This window comes from Onychostruthus taczanowskii, unplaced genomic scaffold (genome assembly GCF_017590055.1).
Source record: "Onychostruthus taczanowskii isolate IOZ18803 unplaced genomic scaffold, ASM1759005v1 scaffold30, whole genome shotgun sequence".
NCBI classification, from domain to species: domain Eukaryota; kingdom Metazoa; phylum Chordata; class Aves; order Passeriformes; family Passeridae; genus Onychostruthus; species Onychostruthus taczanowskii.
Genome location: NW_024500350.1, coordinates 3,158,285 through 3,182,597, shown reverse-complemented (window position 1 = coordinate 3,182,597; position 24,313 = coordinate 3,158,285). Strand labels below are relative to the sequence as shown.

At 38.7% G+C, this 24,313-nt stretch overlaps 1 protein-coding gene across 4 annotated transcripts in view; it reads left to right on the top strand.

Annotated features, from left to right (window-relative positions):
• The window catches only part of SPAG9 (sperm associated antigen 9), a 61,802-nt gene that overhangs the window by 19,015 nt on the left and 18,474 nt on the right, over nucleotides 1–24,313 (top strand). For all 4 annotated transcript variants that reach the window (XM_041409018.1, XM_041409017.1, XM_041409019.1 and 1 more), the window contains 11 exons: nucleotides 6,553–6,647; nucleotides 11,133–11,286; nucleotides 15,514–15,724; nucleotides 16,199–16,298; nucleotides 16,867–16,988; nucleotides 20,042–20,099; nucleotides 20,632–20,784; nucleotides 20,873–20,924; nucleotides 21,344–21,474; nucleotides 22,611–22,667; nucleotides 23,505–23,678. In XM_041409018.1, the coding sequence (XP_041264952.1) occupies nucleotides 6,553–6,647; nucleotides 11,133–11,286; nucleotides 15,514–15,724; nucleotides 16,199–16,298; nucleotides 16,867–16,988; nucleotides 20,042–20,099; nucleotides 20,632–20,784; nucleotides 20,873–20,924; nucleotides 21,344–21,474; nucleotides 22,611–22,667; nucleotides 23,505–23,678 (1,307 nt within the window). The remainder of the gene's footprint in view (nucleotides 1–6,552; nucleotides 6,648–11,132; nucleotides 11,287–15,513; nucleotides 15,725–16,198; nucleotides 16,299–16,866; nucleotides 16,989–20,041; nucleotides 20,100–20,631; nucleotides 20,785–20,872; nucleotides 20,925–21,343; nucleotides 21,475–22,610; nucleotides 22,668–23,504; nucleotides 23,679–24,313) is intronic.

Genomic DNA, 24,313 nt, shown 5'->3' with positions numbered 1-24,313 from the left:
ATTGCTTCCTTGATTCTTTGTTTTCCAGACCAGAGTGAATCTTGCAAAGATGCACCTCCTTAAAGGATGGAGCATGTCAGTATTTTAATATTGTATGCTGGAGCATGTCTGAGACTCAGGGACAGAAATTCCTGGGAGCTGGAAAGGACTGGCTGATAATAATGCCCAACTCCCCATTCCCTTTGTGATTTCCTGGTTCCCTTTCTCCCAGCATATTCTAAAACTTTGTATCTGTGTCGTAACTTTCTTCTTTCAATGCAAGGTATTTTGGCAGATATCCAATCTCCTTTCAGCATTTAGGTTTATCAATTTTATTGGATCAAATATTTCTATCAAATACTTGGTTTTTAAAGTTTTTATTCCATGTTTTACTAGGAAGGGGTACTTCTTTCCTCCTGAGTCCACTTCACTGTTTTCTTTACAAGTGATCCATCTTTGGTACTTACTGAAATGGCAATTGTTTTTCTTTCAGTTGACTAAATAATGAACAGAGCATTTAGGAACATTTTTTTTAAAATTTATTTAGCTCTAAGATGCTTACTTGGACAGATGTCACTTTAAAGACACAATGTAACTGCATTTTGTGCAAGCTTAATTTCTAGCAATTTTTCTCTCTTCTGTCTTCATTATTGGTTTCCTTCCACCTGCCACCCCCTCTTATTCTTTACTTCACTGCTGAATATTTCAAAGTTGGATGTCTTTCTCTTCCAACTGCTGACCTGAGGTTTCTGTATCCATGTCCTTCACAATGCCCACCTTTCAGCCCTCCTTATCTCTCTGTGGCTGCCTTTGCTGGAGTTCACTGCCAAGCAAAGGTGCTGGCTCAGCACCCCAGGGAATGTCACCCATTTTCAATCCTAATGGACCAAGACCTACTGAAGCTGAGTCACCTCGATGAGTTCTAGCAGGGATGTGAAGCAGAGAGCTGAATCAATTCCTCTCTGCAGTGTGTGTGTTGTGGTGAGAGCTGGGAGTTCTCCTTGGAGCTCAACCTGCCAGAGACAGGGTCTGCATTGCAGTTCCAGCACCAGCCTGCCCAGCAATAAAGTGTCTGCAGCTGCAGAGATAGCAGGGCTGCCCTGGCTGGGGAGAGCTCTGGGGACAGGCTTTACCCTCCATCACCCTTCTGTTCAATCACTGTCTGTCTTGCTGCTCTCTGGAGAGGGCGGTGGGCTGGCTGGCGTGCGTGCAGGAGAGCCCGTAAAGCCTCCTTCCCACCAGGACTGTACTTGGGCTAAGTGGCTTGATTTTAAATTGATTAGGATATAAGAACCTGAGCAGTTGAGATGGCAGATTGGAAGGTGGGGTGTAGTGGGTAGTGAAGAGGATAAAATGTTTGGTCAGAACAGAATGGATGGAACAGCTTGAACATGTTCTGACTTCTGTGCTCTGGTTCCTTGTCTTTCCTGTGCTCACAGTGGGTTTTGATCTTGTGCTGATCATATTCTGCTCTAACACTCAGATGAGATGAGTGACAAAGCAGTGTGCTGGAGTTCCTGAGGTGGAACTTCTGAAACCTAACTATGCAAAATCTTGTTTCCATCTTTCTCTGACTGTAAAGGTCTAGATGAAGGAAGCAATTATACAGCCAAGGGCAGTGTGCTGGAAAGCAGAATGGTTTATGGTGGTCTAAAGTCTTCAAGTCTTTGCTCTTTGAATTAGAAAGGAATTCTGTCAGTTGCCTCTTGTATATGTTCTGTTTAATTGAATCTATAGAATCTGGCTTGTTCTCGTTCCTGGATAAAAGCAGGCCTGTCTGCTCTTTGTAGCTGTGAGGGCTTTTTTGCCTTTGCTGCTGAGATGATGCACTGCTACTACTGCTTTTTTCAGAACAAACCATTCAGGGTGGTTTCACCTGGTGAGTAGGAGGTAAAGGATCTTACTTTCTTTTTTCTGCAGAGCTAAAGGGTGTAACTTCATAACTATGGCACTGGCTTTTTAAAGACTTGGCTAAGGCTTTTATGTTTATTACTCATTTGGGAAACTGAGGCAAAGCAATACTTGAGATCTCCTGGAGAATTGACTAATACCTGTGGCCTCTATCTGCACAGGCTTCTAAAATAAACCTCTTTTTTATCTATTTAAGGAAGTTATTCTTTTTCTCCTTTGGGAAACACTAGGCTGAGGCAGTTCGATATCTTTCCCTGACACACAGAGTATGGGCTTAGTTTAATGAAGCATAATTGGGCCATGGAAGTTCCTCAGTGTTCTGCACTGATACAATGTGACAGAACAGTGAGCCTGGCTCTGGCACTGGGAATGGACTCTGTCAGGTTCATTAGGATAAACATATATCCCCAGCAAGTCCCTGGGCAGGGGACAGGAAGAGAAGGCTAGTGGAGTTGTCTATTTACAATTATAGCTAAGCATGGGCAGCTGTCACATTGTCTGTGAGATTAGACTTGGGATATAAATTTAAGCAAATAGATTTTCTAAAGCCTTATGCTGAGCATTAACAGCTTGATCTGTAAAACCTGGATGTAACATCTTTACATACTAATGTATCTCCCAGCAACACCATCTTGTGTGTGGATAATGATGTGTCAAGCTGTCCAGTGGGAGTGGTGCTGTTACTTTGGTGAGAAACTCACCACAAACCCTGAAAGAAAAAAAGGTACTTACATGGAAATATGTTTAGGACTTGATACTGAATCAAGGAGATTCTAGAAATATCTGTTACCTCAATATATCTAATTATTTGGTACAGAGAAAGATCTATATGCACACAGTTGGGTGCACATTCCCAAAGGGAGGAGCTGCTTGTGCCTAGCCTGATTGGATCTGCAGAATAAGCAGTGGGGTCTATGGCACTGAGCCTGGTCTGACAGCCAAAGAATTACTAAAACCTGTCTGGGGGAGCTAAAGCAGTGACACAAAAAGGAAGGAGGAGCGAAAGAGCAAGGAAGGTATAAAGGACCTGGTTAAGGCAAAGGTGCAGGTAACAACATCCCCAACATGGCATATCCACATTTTTTTGTGACAAGTGCCAGGCTTGTATACACTGGGTGTGGTTGTATTTGTAAAGGTAGAAATTGAAATGAGTGCCAGGATGTTCATTGTCTTTTACTGAGTGCTGAAGTTTAAGATCACTTCTACAGTTGTAAAACTTGTCACCTGCCCTATGAGGAAACCAATCTGAGTATTTTTATGAGGTGGAAAGACATTGCATTCAGAGGGAGTTGATTTCATATGCACTCTGTAATGTGTTCAAAAGCATGTTGTGGTTGGTTTGTACATATGCCTTAAAATCATTAACACCTGAACTGTGAAATGCTGTTAACTAAGGTAATTCTTCCAAGTTCTGAGTTTATCTTTAATCTCCTGAGCTAATAATAATTGAGCAATGTGTTTAATTACAACAATGCTGAAGTGCTCTGTGTTTGTGATGTGTATTCCTAAGAACAACTGGTTGTATTCAAAATACTTGTGGACTTCATGGGCAGCAGAGCGAATTGTCCGTAGTGAAAGGTTATGGATGACTAAATACTGCAGCTTGTGTTGAAGATGGGTAGACATAGTCAATTATTTATCATCTGTCCTCCAACATAACTTCAGTAAAAATTTTGCTGAGTGGAGAGTAATAGAGCAATTCAGTCCATTTAAGTAAAAAAAAAAAACATTTGTCAGTAATAGTAAAACCTTTTTATTTCGACAGTGGAATAATCTCAAAACAGCAGAACTTCTAATCAGATTTTGAGTCCTCAGAATTCTAGTGCATTAATTCATTACAGGTTTTTGGATCAGAATGGCACTTCATGGATATGCCAAAGCTTGAGTGTCATTTAGATTGAAAAGGTTTTTGAATGTTATCTGGTTCATAATCCCACTGGTTTTGGAGTGAGTCTTTGAAGTTTTATTGCAGGTGAGCAGTTAGAGTGGGCTTGCTTCTCAATAAGCTGCAGCATTTATTACTTTAACCTTCAAACTGGGTTTGGGGAAGTTGGGAATTCACACACCATTTCTTACGACTCTACAGGACTAGCTGTGGAGCTCCCCATCCCATGGGAAGGGAGGGTGAGGAACTCTTTTCCTTGTGGACAGTATTCCAGTATTGTGAACTTTTATCCTTGGGACCCTGAGTTGAGGCAGAGAGTGGTACCACTGTTCTGATTTTTTTGGACACAACAGGCACATATAGCCTGGGTCTGTGGAGAAATTGCTGTGTAGCACTGCACATACCCATAGAACCTCATGATTCTGTGAATCTTCAGTTGCCATGCAGCACTGCACATTTTGTTTTTAATTTTATTTTTCAATTCCTATAGCTTGTGTGCATTGTGCTGAAGTATGTGATCTACAGATTTGCTTACTTTATTATCAGCTTCATTTTCAGCTGCAGAACAATAGAAACTGAACAGTCCTTTAAATTGACGTGCCCTCCAGCCTCTGTGGGTGATAAATGTGATGAGAACTTTCAGTAAACAAAACAACCTGGCTGAGAGGAGGGAAGAGAGTAGGTTAAAACCATGTCCTTTGCAAAACATGAATGTTGTGTGGGTTTTACTGACCCTGTTATTTTTTCCTATGTGTTAGCAGTTCCCTGGAGAGGTACTAGACACTCATCTTCTGTTCACTGGCTGAAAACACAACAGTTGCTCTATTTAAAATTTAACTTTGAGAAACCAGTTGGTGTGCTGAAAATGGGAGTGTTTGTAGGCAAGTCAATAACATCTTCCTCCCATGATGAGGGAATACATGAACAGGATATGGAATGGTCTAATGTGCATTTCAAAATTATACACTCTTGGGAGTCCCCCCTCACCTGGAATTCCTAAACTATCTGCATTATAATAAATTTGTGAAAAACTATACAAAGGAACAAGCAGAGCACCTAGTTCTGGCTGCTTGGTTAAAATGGAAAAAAACAAATGTGGATGGTTGAAGGTGGAGCTTTCAGTCCTTTTGTGCCTTTTGTTTGTCTGTGTGTGTGAGCAAGCATTAAAAACCAGAAAACAAATGGGATGGTCTGGTGAAACACTGCGTTTTGTTGGAGGATAAATGTTGTAAGCTTTTGACAGCAGTCCAAATGTATTATATAATGTTTCTCTGAAAATAGCATGATATTTTGTTCTGGTCTGAATTATATTTATTATTTCAGGTGAATGCTGGGAAAACTGACATCTGTATGTAACCAGCACTTAACAGAAGTTACTGATTTGTAGAATATCCATCAGTTCAGGATGTCTTAAACTGGTTTGTTTGATCAGAAAAATCTGAAACTAAGAATTCCTATGTAGTTAATGCTGGCAAACAGCATTTGAGGAGAAGCTGGAACTAGTGGGGGTTGGTGGCATCTGAAAGTCAAACTTGGATGCATCAAACCTGTCTTGAGAGTAACACATAAATGTAGGTTTCCAGGTCCTGCTGAGTTCAGTACTCGTGTGCAGCTGCCCCCAAAAGAAAAGATTATATAAACTGGTTGTACAAATGCCTGGAGTATCACTATTCTGAAGTGTTTGTATACCCTTTGTAGAACAGCAGAAGAAATTACAATTTTAAAGAGTAGTTTGTTTGGTTTTTTTTAACTAGAAGAGCTGTTATGGTTCCTGAATAAGTCTCAGGAAAAAAAGTGCACTAAATTCCTCTGCAGTACACCTGTGATTTTTTTTTCCTTTATTGTTCTTAGAGCCCTATTCATCTGTGAAACGTGAATGTTGGAAGTGCTAAAAATACCAAATTGTACATAGGCTTCTGAGGCTTTCCCAGTTTTGAGTTCAGAGATGTGTGTCCAAAAGAAACCCTTGGAATGATGCAGTGATACCTTGTCCTTCTCCCCATGCATGTCCTGGATCAGTTACATGCTGAGAGCAGCATCCTTTGGGAATATACACAGGGAATTGGGGCTCATTAAACAAGTCATGAGTGTAGGAATACCGTGTTGGCCTGTGCTTGTCTCTCGTGAGAAAGAGAGAGCAAGCAGAACTCGTCTTGAGTGCTAAAAATCCACAGCCACTCTGTCCTTTTAATGAGATGTCAGCCTAGATAATTTAAAACCAAACTTCCCTTGTAGAAAATACAGAAAGCTTAAGTTTATTTGTGTTTTAGAAGAAAAAGGAGAAGAAGTGGGGACTTCATATTTCTGCCTGCAGAAATAATCTGATTATTAGCCTGTGGATCCTTTAATATTTGAGGAGCATATTGTCTGACCTTCACTTTTTAATTAGGCCTATAGTGCATATTATGTATCATGTATGTAAAAAATGCTAATATCTGCTGGACATAGAGGTCTAAGACTCTTAAATGGATTTGAATATGGTAGTTCTTTTCCAAACTCACATTTGAAATATTGCATGCACTTTCTTCACCTTTATGATGTTTCCTGTGCATGAATGTACAAGGAAGTTCTCCAATATTTTTAATTTATTATAGGTTTATCTTCTGATTTGTCGTTTTACTCTGCATAATTTTTCTTCTTTCTTTGTTTCTTTAATATCTCTAAGTGCTTTTACTGTTTAGCATTACAGGGGGAGAACATATTGGTCAAGAACTATGCAGTTGTAGTACAAGTAAATGTTACTAAATATTTTTTGCTGTTTCTGTTGTTTTAAACAGATGATACACAATTATATGGAGCACTTGGAAAGAACCAAACTTCATCAGCTAACAGGGGGTGATCAGCTAGAATCCACAACACACAGTAGAATTAGGTAAGCTATTTATTGCTGTCACCCTGAAATGAGAAAAAAAATTCTGTTCATTTGTGTTTGCAAGACTTTGTTCATTAATCCTACAACAACAGTTCGGCTGAATCAGAAAGATTTGTTGTATGATTGGAATGCAGTAAGAGAACAGCGTAGAAATCTGTAGAAAGCGGCTTTTGCTGTTGTGTGGCTAAGCGTTGAGATATACTTCTAGATTAATTAGCCTTAAACAATTGGAGCTTTTTGGAATGTTTATGTTGGGGGAAAATGTCAGTGACTGTCCCGGCATGGCCGCCATCTGGCCGCGTCTTTGTGTGCGCGCATGGTACCTGCTTGTCCTCGGGGCTTGCTGGGAACAGATTATGCAGATTTGGGAGCTTTGGAATCTATGAACCCTTCGTGGAAGGAGGGAGAAGCACTCTCGGGCTGGCTGCGCTGCTGCATTGATGCTGCGAGGAGCGGCGAGGGGGAGGAGGGCGGTGATGTCATTGCTTTGGAGCTGCTGCAGAAGAGTGGAATGCTGCTGCTGCTGATGGCATTGTTTTTGTGGTGGCGGCCGAATGACAGACTTTGCCTACAAAGATCCCCCCTTGGCCCCTGCGTAGCCTTCTTGGAGCCGGCATTCCACCATGCCAGCGCAGCGCCATGAATCCGGGCTGCATGCTGCTGTTTGTGTTTGGCTTCGTTGGCGGGGCGGTGGTCATTAACTCAGCCATCCTGGTGTCGCTGTCTGTTCTGCTGCTTGTGCACTTTTCCATTTCCACTGGGGTGCCAGCTCTGACGCAGAATCTCCCAAGGATCCTCAGGTACTCCGACCCGCTGAACCCCATCTTTGTGTGCCCTCGCTGCTCCCCTGCTTTCTGTTCTCGTGCTTTTTCAAACAGGGACAAATGAAATGTCAGGTTTTGTTGTGAATGTGTCTATGTGTGGAGGTACAATCTATTTTTTATCATTGCCTTTTATACAAGGTCAGTTTATCTATCTCTTCTGTGCAAAGCTTTAGCATCAGTTTATTATAATCTGCTGCAAAAGCTGCAATGTTAATGTCGGGGATAAAGCTCACGTTCAGTGTATTGTCAGGTACTCGGCTGATCTTGTGTAGCATCAATGTACGCAGTCTGAGGCTTTGTACTATTAAACTGCACCTGCTTTAATAAAAAGACTTGTGTAAGATCAGTTAATTCATGTTAAAACCACAGTAATTAATTGATCGTGTTATTTTCAAGAAATCTGATTATTCGTTGGTGGGGGGAAAAAGAAATCTTCCATTATTTAAGCATTAGAGCTCTTAAAGCATATTCACTATTGTTCAGGCAAATGTTGCCCTCTCCTCTGTTTCAGTACTTGTATGGCAAGTTGCCAGCTGTCTGTCCCCCCCTCAGGTTATGTTCTGTTTGTCCTATGTGCCTGGAGCAGTAGCAGACAGAAATGCTTTAGAATATTGTGGCTAAAAGTAGTCTTGGCATGTTTAAATACTATAATTACAGATGGAAAAGTTCTAAAATGCAGCTTTCTGGCCTGAAAGCTTCGCATGTTTTCCCTATGGTTATAAATTTAATAGTAAATTTTATTTTAAATGAGAAAAATGCTGGAAATTTGTGTTCTCTGAACACTAATGTTGTGAAGTCGCTAATGTGATTTTTTTCCTTCTTAATACTTGGTGTATGTAGATTTCATCTGGTAGTATGCTTTATGCCGTGAGTGCAGAAGTGTTGTTCCAAATTAAAAGCAATCAATAGATGAAAAAAAATACCAGTTTATACCAGAAGCTGGTAAAAAACTTGAATGAATATTTAAACATGAAGACATAAAATAAACTTAAAGTGAAACTCTATAGACAGGCCTAGTTAGTAAGCTATGTTTGTTTAAATGAGGGGGAAACCCAAACCCAGAACAAATATTTCCCAACTCTAAAACCAAACAAAACCAAAACAGAACTTCATATTCAGTAACTTACAAGTTACTTTGAACTTTTAAACAAGTCAGATGGTTTGAGAAAATTTTTTTTTTTTTTTTTTAGTGTGATTTTGCTGCCTTGGAGTATTTAATGGATTTGAGGGGTTTGGGGAAGCTATGTTTTTTCCTACCCTTCTAATTTGCTTTAGTTATATGAGTTAAAATTCTCTTTCTTAGTCTTTATTAATTAAAAAAAAGAGATAAAAATATAGGATGAAGGAGTAATTGTAGAAGAATTTTTTCCGTTTTTAAACACTAGTCAGATTTTAGAAGTGAGCATCTAAAAGTTCCTAAAGGTTCCTGCAAATGCTTCAATGCATCACTTCAGAATATTAGTTTAGGCTTTTTAAATGTGTTTCCATTCTGCTCACTGTGGCATTTTCAGATATTTTTTGGGCGCTGGGGAGGCAGAAGAGGTTCTTTGCTTTCTGCTCAACAAGCAGTGAAATAAATTGAAATTGTTTCAATCTAATTGGATCACTTCTTTTAATGCAGACACTCACATAATAAGCTTCATTTCCAAAATAGCCTCTTTTGCAAACTTCATTTACTATACAGCCTTGCAATGCACCTGACCTCTGTTCTAACACATCAAAATATGTTTATTATAAGGTTTTTTTCAACCTAATCTGGACCAAAAAAGTGCTGCCAGGTGCGAACTCTTTATACTGTACATATTTAATATTCTTTCTTTCTTCTGAGGACTGCAAAGCAGAGCAGCTTTGTGGTGTCCTGCAGTATGGAAATGTGCTGGACCCTCTGCCTGGGCCGGGCCCCTCACAGTGCAGCTCCATCAGCCGCAGCTTTTCTTCCTACTTTTTGTTCTTGCACTTTTTACCCACTAAAATGGTCTCGGCCCTTCTTTTGACATAATCTCAGCTTCTGTGGCCTGTCTTTTGTTCCCCACATGCCTGAGTGTTGTGGGAAATCAAACACAAAGCAGGACCTGTTACAATAGCGGGAATCCTTGGAATCCACTGTGGGATTTCTCATTCCGGCAGTTGCAGATGCTGGAACATTATCTGATATTTTGAATTTTGTAACCCAGACTGATTTTGCTTTTCTCACTTTGCTGCCTGCTTTGTTGTGCTACTTCACTATTAATGACTTAATTTGGAATAATACTTCTGAAAGACCAAGATAGCTCCAATGTGAATTAGGTGCAAAGGTTTTTGTGACAAGGAGCATCTTTGTACACCTGGACTGGAAAGGTTCATGCCAATTCAAATTGTTTGCTGTTTGAACGTTGTGATTTTGACAATGTAAAATTTACCAAAGGGAGTTTACTGATTAATTGGTAAATAAAATCCCTTCTTCACTAACTTTTCTTCAAATAAATAAACAAAATCAAAAATATGTCCAAAAATGCTTAGCTTTTGCTTTTCAGCACTCCTTGCCGTATATTTGCATGTATTTTGTACGCAGATACTAATTCTGCCTAGGTTATGTTTAATCTGTGAAGGCCCTTGTGAAAGAAAGCACGTGTGGTTGTGTCTTGGCTTTTTGTGATGCTAAAATGTGAAAACTACGCCATCACTTGTGCATACTTTTATCTTCTCCGTCTGCTAATTTAAAGATGTGCTAGTTGATTATAGTAATTTTTTTCTGCATTACATTGTTCTGCCTGAACAAACACTTTGCTTATCTCAGTTCTAGCCCTGGCTGATATTTTTCCTTTTCAGGGCTGGCCACAGTATCCTATGAATGGCATTGCACACAGTGGTTTTGTCTCTTGCTAGCAGGAAGAATAGATCCTTTTGTTCACTGAGCACACTACTGACTGCGGATTTTTTTTCTTTTGAGGGTTACTACGTAAACCTTTGGAATTTCCAAATGCTATTTGCCATAGGGAAGTAGAGTGAAGAAGTGAAACTTTGGGATGAAATAGTTTGCTTTGCTGGCACAAGCTTTAGGGTGAAGTAGGTTGTTGAACTGATCTTGGGTAAAACTACACAATTTTTAGCTGAGCCAGTTGTAACATTGGTAATTCCCTGACCTAGTTCTTTTCTGTTACACAAATCCATTTCTGTGATCTTCAGGAATAAAATACCCAATGATTTGAGAAGAGTTGCTTGAGGCTTACTGTTTACAATTTTGCAAATGCTTCAGTTGATGATTTAGCTGTTTGCTGTTGTAGAAATTATGCAGTTATATATTGGAGAAAAAGGTGCAAAACGGTATTTTTAATAGTGGCTGCTGAAAACTATTTTCATCTGAAGTAAGGAAACACTTTTGTCTTATACTTCTATTGAACGGGTGTTTCATTTCTATGAAACTGTTGTTTGCTGCAGATTAGCTGTAGTGTAAATCAATAACTGCTATTTAAAGCCATGGAATCGACTTGGCAATTGTGAAATGAGGAATTATTGGGTGCTGTGGCACAGTCTGGGTGTGCTGCACGGCACATTTAATGGAGCAGTGTCTGCATGTTTGAACCTGGAATTTCACCACTTCCCTGCTGATTTCAGAGGCCGCAGGAAAATAAACTGTGGGACATCTGAGATGGCTGATGAACCCTGCATGTCTTTCCAACAGGAAGGAGCGTCCAATATCCCTGGGCATCTTCCCGTTACCTGCAGGAGATGCTCTCCTCACGCCCGAGGCTCAGAGGGAGGTGGCAGAAACACCTGTGGCAGAGCACTGGAAATTCCACGAGCTGAGCCAGCCGCGGTCCCACACCAGCCTCAAGGTGAGTGCTGCCCGGCTGCCTTGTGTGGCAGGAAAAATTCCCATTACAGGAGGTAGATCTTTGGGAGGATGGAAAAAGCCAAGAAGCCACCAAACTAAAAGAGGGGAGGTAGACCCCTAAAACATCTCTGTGTAAGCCAAATGCATTGCTTACTGCAGTGAACTGTGAGGGAACTTTGCTTACTACAAGAAGCAAAGTGTTGGTATTTTTCAAATGAGTGATAATACAGATTAGTTCTCCTCTTATTCTCAGTAGTGGGTCTTTTCTTTCTGACTAAGGACCCTTTCCAAAGCTTCCAACTTGTTTTTCCACTCTAAATATGTTACTAGGTAGTAGGAACACTCTAATTAGCTTTATTAACGCTGCTTTAGAAGGAAAGCTTTGATTACTACATGGGCAGTGCTCTTCATGCAGCCTCTACCTACTACCAGGTGTATGGTGCAGCTAGACCACAGAGCTGAGAATGACCTAACTTTCCTAAATTAGTCTGTGAGCATGATTTCTCTTACTTGTAGCCTGGCTATAATTCCTGCAATTGTTCTATGTTCCAGCTGTGAGAGGGTGGAATAAAACAACCTGCAGGAGTGGAGGAATGGGGGAGTGGTATTGGAGTGTGATGAGTCTGGCAGTCTAGGGTGCACTCACAGCACAGTAGGAGGAGGATCTGCAGGGTGAAGAACTCCAGAATGTGTAAATCCTCCCAATATATATTTCTTCATGAAGTTTTTTGGAATGTACTGTTGTTTTTGGAAATAAATAAACTGAGAGGAGTTTCCTCTTAAGTGAACTTAATACCTGCCTAGCACGGGAATATTAAATGATCAGAACTACAAAAACTATTTGGAGCTAATTGGAATCCATTTATTTATCATGGAGATCATAAGGAGATAAAGGGAGGAGTAAGTAGTGGTTAATTGTAGGGATATCAAAGTGACAGCGTGAGTTTGCTCCTAAAAAAATTTCACTTAAAAAGAGTGCTAGTCAGAAGGTTGAATGTTGAATATGTCCAATTCCCTTTGTCTTATGCTGTCAACATTATCTGAATTGGCAGATGTTAGGAAAGCTAACTGAAATATAACATGTACAATAAATACAAGTTATGACTAAGAGTAGATGGGGGATGAAGTAGAAAGGGAAGCTTCTGATTCCTTCTTTCCCCTTAGAAAATCCATATTGTCAAAATAGGCTTCTTGGTATAATTCTTCTAAAAATAATGCGCTGCTAAAATGAGAATTCACAAAATAGCACAAACTGTAGTTATTCAAATCTGTTTATTCAGAATAAGTTCCTTGAGTCCAAAGCAACATCTTTACTTTGGAGCTATGAATGTAAAGTACTTCTGAATTGAACCTGCTGAGTAACATGATATATTGAAGTCAAAACCAGCATTTGAAACTTTTTACTCTAATACTTCTGAATATTTTTAACATCCAGTACAAGGCACAAGTAAGATTCTGCTGCTTTCTAGCATCTATTTTCCATTCAAGCCTGAACCTTTCCTTAATGGTCAATGTTTCCTCCAAAAAAGTATCACAAAGTATCACAGAGGGAGTGGCAGAGATGAAAAAACACATTATTTTGTAGCTTGTGCAATAGTGAGATTGCTGGATATCATTGTAAGATGACAGACAGTTATGTACCAGTCATTTTTTTCTACTCATTCCTGCACAGCATTGCAGATTAGTTACTCCTTCAGATTTAATTATTGAATTTTTAAACTATTTTTTCTCTTTTTTCCAGAAGGTGTCTTTTGGCAACATGATAAAAAATGTCAATTTTGCCAAGTCAGCACAGCACTGAATTTCAAATGTTTAGTCTTTGAGATATTCCAATTAATTCAGTGTAATTTAATTAAATTGCTTTTGCTTTTCTTTAGTTCTAGACCAAACATTTGTAGTAGTTTAATCTGTGTGGTTTCCAAGAGTAAGCTAAAAAATACCATAGATAATAAAGTCAGAAATATGAAATATAAGGGGTGATTTGAAATTCCCTTAAGGACTGTTCTATTCCCTGTTTTTTTCTTGTGCTATCAAGCTATTTTCCTTGAGCTTTGTGTGTGAAAGTCAGTGATCGGTTTTGTGCTGCATCAGTTAGTGGATGCTCTTGGAATACAAAGATGTAGAAATGTTTAAACAGAGCCAGCAGCTCTGCTGAGGTTTTATTTCTCGTTTGTGTGAGCTCTGGTTGCCCTTGGTAAGGGGCACCACTTCCTCCCTTCTGTGTCTGCTCGCTCGAGTATGAACCATTAGCCAGTGCCTCAGCTTCCCCCATTCAGAAGGCAGTTGGGTAAATTGCAGAGTGTTTTTTTCTTTTCTTTCATTCCTTTAGAGGTGTCTGTGTTTCTGAATACTCTTGACAGAAAACCAAATATTAATAATTTATTATTCTGCAATTTACTGTAAAACAATGAGAACTGTCAGTAATTGGTAGGCAGTTAGTGATGTGTTTTTGTTTCTAGGGCTTGCAAATTCAATGTGGAGATATGCCAGCTTTACATTTATGCTGATATGCATAAATATGTGCTTTCCTCCCTGTCCCCACACAAATAAAAATTTTGCCTTAGTAAGTCCCAAAAGGAGAAATGTGTAAGCTACAATTGATAGTAATCTTATGCTAAATACAATTTAGATAGTGTGCATCTACATGCAGGTCTCTTCCATGTTGTTTTTTTTTTTTAATAACCTTAAAATTTAGTATTATTTCTTCCTCAAAAAGACATGTGGTGAATTTGTGCTTTGCGAAATCTGAACCTGTTTTGTTCTGGACAACTTCAATCACATTCTCTTTAAAAAATGTCACAGACTCGTCCAGGAGCTTTGCTTTCACCTCTGATTCCCAAACAAACTTTACAAGAACTTTTGATAAAAAGTTACCATCCTCAGTTTTATTTCTTCCTCAAAAAGGCATGCAGTGAATTTGTGCTTTGCAAAATCTGAACCTGTTTTGTTCTTGACAACTTCGATCACATTCTCTTTAAAAAATGTCACAGACTCGTCCAGGAGCTTTGCTTTCACCTCTGATTCCCAAACAAACTTTACAAGAACTTTTGATAAAAAGTTACCATCCTGCCTCCATTTTGCACACAGCAGCCTCAAGTTTCATCTTTATTTTCCCCAACAAGATTCCTCCAATGGTGTGTGCTAGAAACTGTTGACCTAAACAGGCAGACTTGTTTTCCTTTCTGAAGTGGGCTGTTGTTCACTGTCATGTGCTGCTTAAGTCACACATCAGACATCTGATGTGGGTCTGGGCATGAATGGGCAGTGAATGAAGGAGATGAGAGAGGAGCTGAAAAAGGGCTGTTGGTGTATTCAGGTAGTGGCCTCTGGTTGTGTCACACACAATCCACTCTGCCCTCCCACACAGTGCTTGCTGCAGCTCTGAGTGATGGTCCCAGTTGGAGTCCAGCAGCTGGATTGAGTCTGTAATTAATGTCGTACTTACGGGTCTTGACACTGTGTCACTGTGAATTGTTGCCAGAATCAGTTTCTGAGGAGGAACTGTTTACTGATGTTCCTTGGTTGATCTGAAATCTAGCTGACAAGTAGTTACCCCAGTTCCATGTCCCCTTCTCAGTGCCAGCCAGTGCTCACAGCTCAGACTGGAAAGCACATAAATTTTGAGTGAAGTGCTTGAAAATATGGAAATGTTCAAGGCCAGGTTGGTCAGGGCTGGGAGCAACCTGGTCTAGTGGAAAGTGTCCCTGCCCAGCAGGGTGCTGGAACCAAGTTATCTTTAAGGTCCCTCCCAACGCAAATCATTCTGTGATTATGATTCTATGAATTAATACAGTTTTATGTCAGTTAAATCCATATTTGCATCAGTTCTTCAGTGGCTGCTTTTTAAGGTACCATGTATATTCTGAACCATTAATTTTATAACAATTTATAGGCAGTTCATTGTGCAGCTAGAAGGGCTCTTAGAATGAGAATGATTCTTGTTTTCTGGAAGCCTTCACAGAAAAGTAGTGACTAAAATTATCAGCTGAGATCAAACATTGCTATTAAAAATAAAGGCATTTTTATTCAGCTATAATTGCCTTAACAAGAGTGAAACAGCCATAGGCTAAAGGTGACTGTACTGGCTTAAAATATTAATTTTATTCATTAGTCTTTGCATAATTTTTAGTAAAATACAGTGATTTTGTTGTCTGTTCCTTAGTTTATATGCCCAATTCTTCTAATAACACTTTGTGTTCATTTTTTACTGGTAATGGTGCAATTCTAGGATGAGCTCTCTGATGTTAGCCAAGCAGGCTCCAAATGTACTACGCCAGCATCCACAGCTGCTTCAGATGTTCCTGTGCTGCCTGCTGAAACCCCTCAAAAGGAAAATGTTGAAGGGCTTGCAAAGGACACAGAGATGGCAAATGAGAAACTGGATGTAAGCAAGAATATTGAAGTACAGGCAGCTCAAGAGACAAGAAATGTGTGCACTGGTGAGCTGCTTTAACTTCTTAATGTAGGGTTACTATGGACCTCATATTTGATCACTTAATTATCTTTTGTTGTGCGAGAAATGGGAATGAGGTTTTTACTCAAGGTTTTAAGGAGTACAGAACATTGGTCAGAGATAAGTCTGTTGTTTAGTAATTTTTGTTTCATAATCAGAATTATTATGACCTTTTTTGGCAGTAGAAAAGGCACAAACAGTTGTGAAGTGTTGGACAGCTTAGTTTCAATTGCAGAAGTAGTAGGAAATAAGTGCTGTTGGATGACTTGTGTTAATTCAGGAGACACCTCGAAATTCCAGTGTCTGCACTAGAGTATCAAAATCTGTGGGTCATTTAATTTAATTATTTTGATGAGTCTTTGCACAGAAGTATCCTATGTTGATGCTTAAGAACTGCTACATGTAGTTGGTAGGTCACGATGATTTTGTTTACGGGCATGTACCTCTTGCTTTGACCCAGGGGAAAATGAAAATGAAGAAAAATCTGAAGTTCAGGCAATTATTGAGTCAACTCCAGAGTTGGATATGGATAAAGATCTCAGTGGATATAAGGGTTCCAGGTAAGTTGTCTATTGTGATTTGAGGAAGAAGACAAATTTTAGAAGGTTATTTAAAGATGCTGTGTATGGGAATTTTCCCTTTCTTGCCTTTGTTTAATTCTTGTGATGAGATGGATAAAATTATCCTGTATGGTGAATCTTAAGGGTGTAAAAAGAGCTTTGTGTGAAAGGAGCCCCTTCTCTGACCGGAGGAATATTTTGACTTCCTACTATTCAGTTCTCTTGCATTCTTGTTATATTAAATGTCATCCAGTTTAGCTGAGCTGTCTGTTCTTCAGGCATTTGGGCTAAGTCCTGACACAACGGAATTTCAATAGGCCAAAACTTGATATGTTTTAATTTTTTACACTCCTGTCCAGGTCAGTATCAGCAACTGCTTTAAGTTTGGGATCTTGATGGCAAAGCATTATTTGAAAATAGAATCTAGAACTTGTAAACCAACTGAAAGCTCGTGGGATTTGTTTGAGGGAACAAATGAACTACTGGTAAAGAATACAGAGAAAGCTTTTCTTCATTGTGGGAGTGTTATCTCCCTGCTTTTTCATGTCTTGTTTAATTCTCTGCCCAGCACTCCCACCAAAGGCATCAAGAACAGAGCATTTGACCGTAACACAGAGTCACTCTTTGAAGAGCTGTCATCTGCTGGTTCTGGCCTAATTGGAGATGTGGATGAAGGTGCAGACTTACTGGGTAAGAAAGATGCTGAATACAGAAATTTTCCTTTATAGGAAGTGCTTAATTAGTCTTGCTGGATTTGTTGTTAGGCTTCATTTGCATTAAAACTGTTTGAGTAGCATCCTAAGGTAATCATTGGAATGCAAAACCAGAAGCAAGTGTTACTTCTTTCTCTCTGTATAATGATCTTAATCTTTTGGGGCACTTCCTATACTATTCTCCATTTCTTCCTGTATGTTCTCTTACATAATGATTTTTTTCTCAAGGTAGGATTTTTGTCTTGAACTAGTTTTAGGTGGTTTTATTCAGGTCATGCCTGATCTGTAGTGGCTTGGCTTTATCATCTTCTTAGAGATTTTAATTTGAAAGAGAATTGCAGCAAATGAAATGGTGGTAATTTGAGAATCAAACTGTTAATTGATAGGGGAGGGGAAACCCATATTTCTCTGTCCCCTAAGCAGCTTACTGTTACTTCTATGCTGACTGAAATAAATTTGAGTTTTGAGTTGACCAAGATCAAAAAGGTAATCAGAAGAATAATCTTTCTATAAACAATATAGCAAGATATTTTTACTATGTAATTGTTCAGGCCTCATTTTGAAATAATGAAAGCTGGTACTATGGAATGTATAAAATGCAGATGGTAATCTCAGGTGCTTCAAAATGAGTTGTGTGCAGAAAATCAGCTTGTTTTCTTCTGTCCTCTGACCCTGCAAAAATACAGATTGTTAGGACTGTTAAAACTCCTGTGTGCAATCTGGATTTCTGATTGTTCAGTGTTCCTCCAGAAACTTATTTTATATCAAACAGGTGACATTTCTGCAGGTATTACTCGCTAGGAGTAATGGGCCTATCTCCAGTCTGAGATGGTTTTTCTTTGTTGTCACTCTGAGCAGTGAGGCTCTCCACATCCTTACTGCAGCATACTCCATCTAAAACTCTTGGATGTCATTCCATTTTCACAGAGACAACTAATCACACATTCTGCATGCAAAAATACAGATACTGGAGAAGTATTAACGTGGAGCAACATCCATCCCTTAGCTGTGATAAATTGATTAAAGAAATCAAACTATTGTCAGGATGTCCTGATCCTAATACTTTGTTTTTCATGGGCAAAAAATAATGTACTTTTTAGTATAACTTATTTAAGGTTTGTCAGTGAGTTTGTTACCATTTTCTGTAAATCTGTTGCTGGAAAAACCAGTGTGTGCACACTAAGCCTAGGGTTTTATCTGCATTTGTTATGCAGAATGTGTTGGTCTGAAAATTTTATTTTAGAATCATAATTTTGCTTTGAGAACAACCATAGTCTAAAACCTGAAAAGCCACACCTGCATCTGGGCTAGTCTGTGTGTTTGAAGCATTTGGACCTGTTCTAAGTGAGCATTAAACTTCAGTACAGAGTTGTTTAAAAATAGTTAATTGGGACTCTCTAATCTGTTTTCTCTTGGGCTGCATACCCAGGGGAATATTCTGGTGTGTATGCTTCTTTTTTCAAAAAATCTTTGAAATCTGTTGCTTCTCCAGTTAGGCATTCTTGGTTGCTGCTCTCATACAATATGTTCTCTGCATTTATTCCCTGCTTGGTAACTTTTTTTGCTGTTGTACTCTGGCTTTCTAGTTTTTGTTCTTGCATTATAAAAGATCCTGAAACCTCTTGGATGTGATCCTACATACTTTTATCTGTGAATATTGAAAATGTTTAAAAAGCAATAGCAATTTGAATAAAATCTCCTGATGGCTGTAGTATAGGAGATTTATCAGATATTGATAAATTAACCATGGTTGATCTAAGTTACTTGAGTAAATGTCATTTGCTTTTAATCCAAAACCCAGAGAGGGAAATGTCAAAAGAGGGAGCTTTGACTTGCATGTCTATTTATAGATACCTTTTCTTCTTTATCCAAATATCTTTAAAGTCTTCTGCTGCCAAAGTTGCTTAGAAGATTGTGTTCCTAAAGTATTTTAAAAGGCCTCCACCATTAAGATACCTTTTTCATTCATTATGTTAATCTTGAGTTAACATAATTTGTTATCTGTGTTGTAATTATTTTGCTGTGCAAGATGCAAAATAATTATTCTCTCCTGAAATTACCTTTTTTAAAATTCGGAAAATTGTATTAGATATACAAAAAATAGGGTGAGAAATTTAAGTAATACTGAAGTAGTTACTTGAGAAGTTATGTTCACTTTTCTCCATTAGAGCATATTAATTGGAAACTTCTGAATGTCTTAGAATTCCTTCCAAGGACTGTGCTTCTAAATTATGTCACAGAAAATGAGAGACTTTTATTAAGTTACTGATTCTTATAAGAGGTTTAACCATTGGAAATGGTTGTGACAAACTTAAATTCTTCCACATCAATCTTCTGTATAAATCCTGCTTCTAATCACATCACATCCCACTTCAGATTTTTGGTGGTGGCTTTGTTTTAATTCACTCTTACTTTAAGTCTTAATCTTTTATTCTTCCTCGCTCATACTACACCTCACATGAAATGTTTCTTGTTCTTGTTTTTGCTCTACATGGAATGCATGGGCTTTAAAGACCATAATTTCTTTGGTAAGGTATCATTTGCTCTGGGGAAATCTGCAGGGCTTTCACAATCTGAACTTTATTCAGCATGTCTTGTGTCTATAACTGATACACTTTGGTACATAACAATCTATTTATAAAACATCAAAAAGCAATAATTATAATAGTGTAAAAGACAGTTGAGCATTTTAAACTGAACATTTTGTGCTCTAATACTTCTGCAACATATGCTGTGTTTGGTTTTTGACTTAGTACTGTAACATCTTCGAAATACACAGAGTAGCAGCACTGGCCTGTGCTTAGTTAGGGATGTCTTTGGGCTTTTTCAATTGAAGTCAAGCTGGGAGAAGGTGGGAGGGAAAGCTAATTGTAGAAGGTAGGTTGGACCTGAAACTTGAGATAGCTCACAGTTCTTCTGACAAGTTGGTCATACGTAAAATTAATTGAACTTTAGACAATGGCAAAACATAAGTTTTATAAAAACGTCCATTTCATTTGCTAATTTAATGTGTTTGTTTCCTTTGATAAGGAATGGGGCGTGAGGTTGAAAACCTTATTTTGGAAAACACTCAGCTGCTGGAGACAAAGTAAGTGAGACCGTTTATGTAAAAAAATACTGACTTCCTGTTACTTCATTATATCTTCAGTATCCTGATACAGAATTGAAACTATACAAAGGAAATTCAGTTCTAAGAGTAATGCAAGTGTGAATTTTGAATTTGTAGGTGTATTTGTCAGAGTTGGTCTTCTTCTAGAAATTAAGGACCTAATAAGAAAGATCTGCTTTTATCCTTGTAAGACTCCAAGAAATGTGTCCTGATGAGATCAACTCCCTGTCAGAAACACAGCTTTAAGTGCAGAGGCAAATCCGCTGGAGCACTGTTGAGGGATTTATTCAAAGAAAACTGATTTATCAGTACTTTTTTCTAATACAGAGAATGTGAATGTGTTTGACTGTTGGAGATTTGGGGGGAGATGGTTTGACCTCTAAGAAAGCTCTGTCTTTTTACAGCAGCTCTGTGCAAGAAATGTGTAGGTCTTAAAAAATAAAACCAGGCTGAAGCTGAACTGCAAGACCATGGCCATCCTTATAACCATATGTTTTCAATGTTTGTGTAGAAATGCACTGAATGTAGTGAAGAATGATTTAATAGCAAAGGTGGATGAATTGACCTGTGAAAAGGATGTACTACAAGGTGAATTAGAGGCTGTAAAACAAGCAAAGCAAAAGCTTGAAGAGAAGAATAAAGAACTGGAAGAAGAGCTGAGAAAGTAAGTTTAATTCCATGGTTGTAAAAAAGGAAAAGAAGAAAAACTCTACTGTGGTATTTAGTGCAGCTGTTCTTTATTTTTTATTTAGAGCTCGTGCAGAAGCAGAAGAAGCAAGACAGAAGGCTAAAGAGGATGATGATGTAGGTGTATATGTGTGGTTTTGTGTGTGTAATTCAGTGGGACGTTAGAAGTCTGTGTGTTTAGTGAGTGCTACTAAAACTTACTGCTTAATAAATAGTGGTAAAGTTCCTCCCTGTATAGAAATGACAGAAGCTCTAAAGAGCACAAGTAAACTTAAACTGACAGTGATTAGTTTGCTTGCTTTCCTCTCTGCCCACTGTTATCACACTCTTTTTTTGAAGAGCTGTTTTCGTTCACATTATATTGCATACAAAGGATGGGAGGGAGAGGAAGGTAAAACCCAGATTTTCAAAGCCCCAAACTATTTGAAATCTGGAATTGTGCCCTAGCCTAGCTGTTACCAGGAGGCAGAGGGTGGCTCTCCAGGGCCCTGTGGTGCACCTTTGTCCCTGCCATGTTCATGAACTTGTGTGCCTAGAGCGATGTCCCCACGGCGCAGCGCAAACGCTTCACCCGAGTGGAAATGGCCCGAGTGCTGATGGAGAGGAACCAGTACAAGGAGAGGCTGATGGAGCTGCAGGAGGCTGTCCGATGGACTGAGATGATAAGGTGAAAAGGCTCTTCTAGACTCTTTGACAGAGCTCCTCGTGATTTTGAGATGCTGAGTGATCTGGTCAGCAGGTTCATTGCCTTCTGCTTGTTTTCCTCATGCCCATGAGGATCATTGTTTTTAAGTTATGGGATTATAATTTGTCAGAATGGTTCTTGGTGAGACCTCAGTGAAGATGTTACTTCATATGATGTGGAATACACTAATTTTTTCAAGGGATGCTTATTCTGGAACAGTTACAAAAGTTGGTAATTATAAATAACATTAATCTGGTGGGCATTAAAAATTACTCTGTGTGTACACATGCCTTGTGATGTCAAAATAGGGATAATGTTGTCTTCAGACTAAGCATAATTCCTTTGGAAGGACTTGGGTTGTTCAGGATAAAACAGTTCAAAGTTGTGCAAGGCCTGTTAAATATAAGCAGTAAAGATGGTGGTTTGGTCCTATTTGCATCCTGAATATTCAGTTGTTTGGAAGGTATGGTTTAAAAATGTAATTCTTCTGCCTCAGACCTCAGCCCAACTCATGTTTGTCCCTGACCACAGGGACCAGAGGCTGTGGTGCTGCCTGCTGGCCATGGACAGCAGTGACATATGATTGTTCCCATTGTCCTCATGCTTGTGACCCTTTGGGAGGAAAAATGTTCATTCCCAACAGCCGTGGCTTGTTCTTCTGTAGCTATTATCTGCTGTAGAAATCCTCTCCTATCTCTTATTTATGGCTATGGGAACACTTTATCAATTATTTACTGATGCATTGAAGATTAATAGGCTTTAAAACAAAAACCAGTGATTAAAATATTAAATAGGGAGCAGAATAATTTAAAATGGTTTGCTTTTCAAGCTTTTTTCATTACAAAGTGTTTTGCAGACTTGTCTTTTCTATCTGAAAAGTTGTCAGTTTGTTTGGGATGCAAAGAAATGTGGATGAAGTTTATTATGTAACTTTATTTCCAGTAGTGGGAATTTCAGTATTGTGCTCTGATCAGTAAAGAAGTAGTAGTGTGAAAAAACAGGCTTTGTTATTTTCAAGATGTTATCCTTTTTTAAAAAATAAGAGTTACACACTGTTCCATTCCTCTTCCTTTTTTAGTTGTTGCTTACTCAGTAAACTTGGAATTAATTTCTTGTAGAGCATCCAGAGAAAATCCAGCCATGCAAGAGAAGAAAAGATCAAGCATTTGGCAATTGTAAGTATAGAAACACAACTTACTGGCAGAAATAAAGACCCTAACCAATTAGCTGGCACATTTGTGTATGTTAGCTAATTATTTTTTGGCAGATGAAGATATCTTAACATTTTTCCTCTTGTTGCCCAGTATGCCAACTCGGTAAGACTGCTCTGGAAGACAAATTGTATTGTAAGCTGCAGCATGTAGTGAGTGGCTGTGCACTTGGTGAAGTTAAATGCCAAAGTGCAGGAATTTTTTTCCTAGCTGGATATGCACCAGGATTCTTGTTCTGAACATTTTTTCCAGATTAATTTTTATGATGAAAAGTAGAAACCTGAACAGCATGTGTGGGTTGCATTTATTGCAGCTTCTTTTCCCTCTGTGAAGTGCAGCTTACCAATTGTTACATTCTCCTTTCTGAATTCAAGCTCTTTAAATCTAAACCAGTGCTTAGATGTTTGTCAAATAATCCTTTTCCTGTTGTGATTTTCTGATAACTATTTTATCTTGTTGCATAGAAAATAGTGGGTTTTTTGAAATGCTCTCTGCATGAACTAATGTCCTTCCTAGAACTGTCTTCCAGGTGTGAAGTTCACATCCTAATTTTGTTGGTTCCCTGTGGATGTTAATTCAAGATGAAGTTCCCATTGAATTTGATAAATGGGATTATAATCCTTTAAGAATTTTTCTTAGGGACATGAGTTTTTGTGCTTTGAGAGTGTTGCTGAGTGTGTTGAGCTCCAGTTTCTTACTTTTACTGTCTTGAACAGGCTGGCATATGCTGTGTTTTGCCTGCATAGTCAAATTTGGATGTATCTGACAAATCTTGACTCTTGTCTTTTTCTCTTCTTCTAGTTTTAGCAGGCTCTTCAGTTCATCCAGCAATACAGCAAAGAAACCAGAACCTCCTGTCAATGTTAAATATAATGCTCCAACCTCGCACATTACTCCATCAGTCAAGAAAAGAAGCAGCACCTTATCTCAATTACCCAGTGACAAATCTAAAGCCTTTGAATTCCTCAGTGAAGAGTAAGACATCTTGGTTTTATAGTAGATATGCTCTGTCAAGTGTTTACTCTTTTAGTCCTATGAGATTACTAGCATGCTGCTAATTGAAGTATAATCTCCAAAAGTGAATGTTGATTCATAAGGACTCAAGATAGTTCAGAGTGAAATGTGCAGCAGTGGGTGAATACTTTGAGCACCTGGCTGAAATATTCTACTTGGTAAATACCACAGTATTTCAAGAAAGTGCATTTAGGCACAGGAGGCAACACTTGGTACACTTTTATATGAAAATGTCGTAGCTGGGCGGGTACTGTACAACTGTATGACTGTACAGGTACTTAAGGTTCACTTAAGAGTCAGGCTAACAAGAATCTGTAATTATTTTTTTCTCCTGTGCTTTGTTTTGGCAATATGTCCCTGTGAGTTACAACTTTTAAACTCCTGTTAGAGCTGCACAACCCAAGTTAATTTCTTTTAAGGATGCTGGCAATAGACTTTCTGGTTTTGCCTGTTTTTCTCCAGTCCCTTAAAAGTAGCCCACAGGAAACCTGGTGTCTTGATAGGTGAAAAAAACCTGGGAATATCCTTGGTAACCCAGTGCTTCCACAGTGATTTTGGTTATTAAGTTTAACAGCAATTCCCCTTGCACAAGAGAT